Source organism: Phaethon lepturus, unplaced genomic scaffold (genome assembly GCF_000687285.1).
Source record: "Phaethon lepturus isolate BGI_N335 unplaced genomic scaffold, ASM68728v1 scaffold46414, whole genome shotgun sequence".
Taxonomy (NCBI): Eukaryota; Metazoa; Chordata; class Aves; order Phaethontiformes; family Phaethontidae; genus Phaethon; species Phaethon lepturus.
Genome location: NW_010533399.1, coordinates 14,866 through 21,360, shown reverse-complemented (window position 1 = coordinate 21,360; position 6,495 = coordinate 14,866). Strand labels below are relative to the sequence as shown.

The window sequence follows — 6,495 nt, the reverse complement described above, 5'->3', positions numbered from 1 at the left end:
AGCTCTGGGTGACTGAGATGTCCTGTCAAATTGTGTCCCTTTACCAGGCTTTTATACAAACACCAGGCAGGAGGATGTGGCTGAGCCTCCAAAGAGAAACTTCAGCTGGGCTTGGATCCTGTTCATGTAACTCATCCAGGTAACCACGTTTCGAAGCAGTTTTCCTTGCAGTGGTGGGAATACAGCATTTTGACCACTTTCTTGTTCACCTTCATGAGAGATTACTTCTAAGATGCTCGAAGTCTGCCTGGCTTGGCATCTTTCCCTGCAGAGCATGGTGCTGGGAACAGAGTCCAACAGCAATCAGCGTGTACTGAATTGCCCTTTGTCTGCTTTCCCTTTTGCGTCCAGCTGGGAACCGGAGCAGAGCGCCTGCATGCCTGGCTGCAGCCAGGCAGAAGCTAGATTTAGGAATATGCTAGCATAGTCCCTCAGCAGCCATGTCAGGGAATGCCTAGGGAAGTGCTTGCTGCTCTGTCCCTGGGATCCTCAGCTCTTAGGTGGGGGTTAGTGTCTGGAGGAGGATTCTTTGGCTTTTCCACTACTGCAGAGAGATGCTTGCAGCCCTCCAGAGCCACCTCACAGCCGCTATCGGACCCTGGGGTCAAACGTTGCAATGTCTTGTTTCGCTCCTACTTGCAAGTGGGCTGAGTCCCCAACAGAAGCTTGGGGTGTCACTGCTGCAATCTATTGTGCTGTGCTCCAGCAGCTGCTGTGTTTATTCCCGTGGGGAATCCTTGTTCCAGTCAATTTTTTTTTCTGGGTAATTTCTTAGGATGTGGAGGTGAGATGGAGACATGTTCCCAAGGATAGAAGCTTTGAGGAAAGCCTAGAAACAGTCTATGGGTGTTTCTAACCTGGGGCAATCTTGATGCATGGCTGGGACTTAGGATACGTCCCGAAAAACAAGACAAGAGAAGCTCAAAGAAACATCTGAACTGCCCAGGAAGCTGCTTGCTCTCCAATGTTTTGGTGACTAACTTCCCTGCTCATATACTGCGAGATGTCTCTCTGTTCAGGCTGGAAGTGCAGCACTCAGTAGTGGGTCACGGGAGCTTCCTCCTAATTCCCCTGGCCCCAGGGAACAGAGGGCTCTCCTCGGCTTGTAGCAAGCTCAGGCATCCCTGTCCCAGTGACTGCTGGAGAAAATCCTTAAAGCGGCATTGCTGGAATCTGAATATAGATCTGTCTAAACTCCCTCATTGGTAATTGTTTTTGGCAGATGTGCTTTGGGCTATGTTTCTCTTAACACAGCAGTTTTGGCTGTCTGGAGAACAAGCACATGCTTACCTACTCCGTTCTCCTCATCCCCATGCTCTAAACATACCCTCCTTTTTCTGTCTTGCAGCTGTGGGGACTCGGGCAATGATCCTTTTCACCAAGGAGCCGTACTCCCAGGATGCCCTGCACGGCCGCAGTGCCATTCTCCGCTGTGAGGTGGAAGAGCCAGCAAATGTGGAGTTTGAATGGCTGCAGAATGGGGTTCCCGTTCAGGACACAGAGCAGCGCTTCAAGGAAGGGAGCAACCTCCAGTTTGTTGCTGTCGATCGCCACCGGGATGCTGGGGACTTCCAGTGTGTAGCGAGGAACTTGTTCACTGGGGAGGAGGCCTGTACAGCCAATGCATCTTTCAATATCAAGTGTGAGTTTGTGGTGAGGGCAGCCAGGCATATGTTGCAGCCTGGTGCTGCCCACCGTGGACAGGGCAAAGCACTCTCTTGGGAGGGCCTGAGACTGGAAACAGCTTTGCCCAGGCTGCCTGCTAAATGTGTGTGTGGGTGGTGGTGGTCAGACAGGGACTGGACAGCATGAACTGTGCGAGTAGGATTCCTCTTCAACTATCATGTCCTTCATGCCCTCTAGGCCACTTTAATCTTCCTATGTCCCCAGAGCTCTCAGAGATGCTTTCTCCCGACGCCTTCCCCATTTATATATATGAAACAGGGATGTTACTGCACCAAGTGTTTCCTCAGCACTGTAGATCCTTTCTGAGCCCCTCTTATCCCTGAGGGAACAGCTACACAGGGCAAAGTGGGACTTCTGCAGGGTGGGTGTGCTTTTACTCCATGCTTGCTTGAGGGCTTATGTGTCTCTAAGCATGCTTGTGCCTTTGCTGCCTGGTCTGGTTATTACTGCATCAGCATCCACCTGGGCTCTGTAGGTTTGGAGAGCCAGCTGAGTTGATATTCTTTGATCCCACAGGGATTGAGACAGGCACTGTGGTGCTGAAGCAGCCGGACAGTGTAGCTGACATCCAGCCCTCATCCACAGTGGTGCTGCGGTGTCACATCGATGGCCACCCACGGTAAGGATTGCTTCCTGAGGAGTGGACCCTGCCGGGGGTCCCCCTGCACCTTCACTGCGTGCTCTTCTCCTCTCTCTGTCTCTCTCTCTCTCCTCTCTCCTGCGAGGATTCAGTAGAGTCTAGGGGATGCGAAAGGCAGGATTGAGCCTGTGGCTGAGCACCGGGGAAGAAGGCAAATGGCTTCTTCAGAGCCGCGTAGCGAGGAGCACAGTAAGGACGGGCTGTCACAGTCCAGTCGCTGAGCTGCTTGACGTGCTGCGGTCACTCTGCGTTGCTTTCCAGTCATGTCCTGTCCACTTGGCTGCATGTCTCATGGCTTCCTGTCTGTGTTGGGGCCAGCAGTGGGGATGGAGAGCCAGGGAAATGGGCCATCTCTGGGCTGTCTCCTCCACACATGTGCTCTTTGGGGAGCCCTGCCAGTGCCCTGCGCCTGGTCACCCTCTCACCCCTGTCTTGCAGCCCGACATGGCAGTGGTTTCGGGATGGTGTCCCCCTCCCTGACGGCCGCAGCACCTATTCTGTCAGCAACAAGGAGCGAACGCTGACCCTGCAGAGCGCCAGCCCTGACGACAATGGTCTCTACTACTGCTGTGCCCGCAGTGCTGTTGGCTTCGTCTGCAGCCAGAACAACTTCACGCTGAATATCATCGGTGAGTTGTGTCCCGGCTGTTCAGGGCTGGGGGCTCGGCTGTTCTACTGCTCTTCTAACAGCCTCCCCTCTGCTGCAGGGCAGTGTCAGGTTGGTGTGACTTTCTCTGTACAAAGCCTCTGGCCAGAGACAGGCCTGACACACCTGGCTGGTTTGAATCCTACCCTGTCTGTAGGTATTAATTTGCCCCTGCATCCTTTTGGAGCAGGTCTGTGCTGTCATCTCTGCTACTGGATCACCAGGGTCTGCCTTCCTTCAACAAGGTTTGGACCCTGGAGGCTGTAGGTACTGCTGGTTTTGCTAATACCAGTGACACTGTGGTGCCGTATGGGTGAGATGCCCCATTGGCCTTTGAAGGCAAGGCCCAGAGAGGGCAGGAGATGTTGACCCTAGAGGGGTGTTTGGAATTGGACAAGGGAATTTGCAATCCAGTGACAGGTTTGATCTGTTTGCTAGGAGCCCAGGGTGCTCAGGGCCTTGCTGGAAGCAGAAGGGGCTTTCCCCTGAGCAGCTACTGCATGCAGTCCTGGGTTGTGGCTGCATAACTATAGCCATGCTGCCATGTCTGCCTCTCTTGGGCTCGCATGCCCACAGCTCTTTTTTTGAGTCTCCTCCTGAGCACTGATGAAGGGACACCACAGGGTGCTCTGCTCTTCTCAGCCTCCTGTGGTCTCTGCCATTGCAGATGAGAGCTTTCCTCAGGCGGTGATCATCCCGCAGGACCTCATCGTGACCAAGAACGAAGAGGCCATGTTTGACTGCCAGTTTGCAGCCGTGCCCCCTCCCACGCAGGAGTGGCTCTTTGAAGACAGCCCCATCAACAACAGATCCAAGTAATACGTACCCCGGTGATGTGGGCAGGGCCGGGAGGAGAGGGGGCACCGTGTTCCAGAAGCAACAGAGAGAGGCCAAACCCTGGCCATGCCTGAGGGCAAGCGTTCAACATCAGGCTGGCCTTTGGGATTAATTTCTCAACTTGGCTGGCTTGGCTTTAGCAGGGCCTTGGCACTTGTGCATGGCCTTCATCTGCATAGGACTCAGCAAGCAGTTTGTCCTCAAATGAATCTGTGGGGCAGTCAGTCCTAGATGCCCACGCATGATGATCCTCAGAATTGGGGATTTCTCCCAGCCCCTGGTGTCCATGTGTGGCAGTTTCAGGGAACCAGGGAGAGCTCAAGCCCCAGACACTGACTTAGGACAATTGCCAGAGTCAGGGACATGTCCCAGTACCAGATGCCCACAGGTGGTGATTTCCAGACTCGGGAACACCTCCAAGGTGCCAACATCTGCACAGCAATCACTGGGCCCATGGCTGTCTTGCACCTCCAAGTACCAGTGCATGGTTATCCCCAGAGCCAGGAATGTTTCTGAGCCCCAGACACCTATGCATGGTGCAGTCCCCAGGGCTGGGGACATCTGTCAGTCCAGGATCCCAGGATGGTGATCCTGGAGGCTGCGGTGTCTCTTGGCCAGATTGTGCAAGGCAAGTGGTGCTGTCTGGGTGCCAGATGCCCAGTGGCCTGGCAGCTCCCTGGCGCCACCTTGTGCCACCTTGTGCCCCCTACCCCTTTCCTGGCTTGTGCCAGCTTTCAGAGCTGGCCCGGTTTGATAATGCACCTTTTGGTGGGAGCCAGCTCTTCTCCAAGAAAGAGACTTCTGTTAGCTCACTTCATCCATCAAGCATGTGTCCCACCATCTCCTTGTTTATGTGTGCTGCTCCCCCCACACTGGGAAGCTTTGACTCTGCACAAAGTCTCGCTTTTGGTTCCACGGGCTCATGTAGGACATCACGGGGCTGTGGCTCTGGCCCATGTCCTGCAGAGATGCCCACTGAGACCTGCCTCTCCCCACGTGCCCAGGACCACTGTGTTCGCCAATGGCTCCCTGCTGATCACCCAGGTGAGGGCTCGCAGCACCGGTGTCTATAAGTGCGTTGGCCGTGGGCAGAGGGGGAAAGCTCTTGTGCTGAAGGCGACTCTGCGGCTAGCAGGTGAGGTCCTGGGGCTGGTGGCAGGGTGGGCAGTGGGTCCCAGAGTTTCAGTGTCGCTCTGGAGCTATGTGACAATATAGCAATGGGTCAGTACATGGAGAACTGTTTGGTTTATCTGTGAAATGGCTCATCCTTGGCTGCCTGGATGAGGGGAGCAAACATAGCTTGTACGCTCTCCCTTGACTGGTTCCTACCATGGAGATGATGATGCTGGTGGGTCGGCTACATGTTCCTGCCCTGTTTGAGCCTGCTGTCTATTGCTCTTCGTAGAGATCGAAGAAATGGCACCCTTCTCCCCGAAGGTGTTGACTGCAAACCAGGGGCACCGCGTGGCCTGCAGTGCCCCACGAGGCGTACCCACACCCCAGGTCTGGTGGGAGAGGAACCAGGAACGAGTTCCCGCAGCTGGCAGGGTACACCAAGAAGCAGAGCAGCTTGTCTTCACCAGTATCGCTGAGACAGACGCGGGCACCTACACGTGCCATGCTGCTAACAAGGCTGGAGAGAAGAAGCAGGAGCTGAGCATCACTGTGGCTAGTAGGCAGATTTCTGAGAAGGACTGGGAGCAGAGAATGGGGCTGGGTAGGGGGTTAGGGTGAGCTGGGGTGGGATGGTGCATCACCTCAGTCATGCAGAGACGCATATCTCTCATGGCTGGGCTGCAGGGCCCCATGGCTGGCTGCACGCTGCCTGTCTGGTCTGCGCTGGTGCTGGCCAAAGGGGTGGTGAGAGGCCCTGCATAACCCCTTCCCTCTGTGCCCAGCGGTACCCAAGTGGGTGGAGATGCCCAAGGACAGCCAGCTGGAGGAGAGCAAGCCGGGATACCTGCACTGCCTCAGCAAGGCCTCCCTGAAACCCACCGTCACCTGGTACCGCAATGGCGTCTCCATCTCTGAGGTGAGGCGATGGGGTAAGCCCCTGCTGGTCATGGGCACTTCTGCTGGGTACCTGCTCAGCTCCTTCCTCTGCTGCTACTGTTTCTCGCCTTGCTCCTAGGCCCAGCATCCCTATCACCCCTACTGTGGCCATGTTCCTGGCACCATTTCCATCCTACTGGTGTATGGGTTCACAGCTGGCTGGCTGTAGCCTCTTGGCTGGCTGTGTTTTTCGGGCAGTGACAAGGGAGATGTCCCTCAGAGAGATGTCACTGCAGCTTGTTTCAGTTCTCCATGTGGGCCTCAAGCAGGGCTCTGTTTATCTGAGGCATGGTGTGGGTGCATGGAGCATCAGGAGTGCCACAAGCAAGGTCTGATCCTAGGGATGGTGACAATGTCTGTCTGCCCTCCTCCCTCCCTCTGGGCAGGACTCACGATTTGAGATCTCTGAGAATGGGACACTGCGCATCAACAACGTGGAGGTATATGATGGGACTATGTACAAATGCGTGAGCAGCACACCAGCAGGCAGCATCGAGGGATATGCACGGGTGCACGTGCTAGGTATGCTGACGACAAGCACTCCACATCCTCCTCTTGTGGGGAGCCCTTACCTGGCAGGGTGCAGGCGTGCTACCCCCAGCTCCAGGGCCTCCTGTGTCTGGGGGCACCTAAC

At 55.4% G+C, this 6,495-nt stretch overlaps 1 protein-coding gene across 1 annotated transcript in view; it reads left to right on the top strand.

Annotated features, from left to right (window-relative positions):
• Window positions 1-1,348: 1,348 nt before the first annotated feature.
• PTK7 (protein tyrosine kinase 7) overlaps window positions 1,349-6,495 on the top strand; it is a gene marked incomplete at its 5' end in the record, with an annotated part of 13,069 nt that continues 7,922 nt past the window's right edge. The window contains 8 exons of the mRNA XM_010285166.1: window positions 1,349-1,642; window positions 2,203-2,305; window positions 2,765-2,955; window positions 3,640-3,787; window positions 4,814-4,944; window positions 5,215-5,481; window positions 5,708-5,841; window positions 6,248-6,381. Of these exons, the coding sequence (XP_010283468.1) occupies window positions 1,349-1,642; window positions 2,203-2,305; window positions 2,765-2,955; window positions 3,640-3,787; window positions 4,814-4,944; window positions 5,215-5,481; window positions 5,708-5,841; window positions 6,248-6,381 (1,402 nt within the window). The remainder of the gene's footprint in view (window positions 1,643-2,202; window positions 2,306-2,764; window positions 2,956-3,639; window positions 3,788-4,813; window positions 4,945-5,214; window positions 5,482-5,707; window positions 5,842-6,247; window positions 6,382-6,495) is intronic.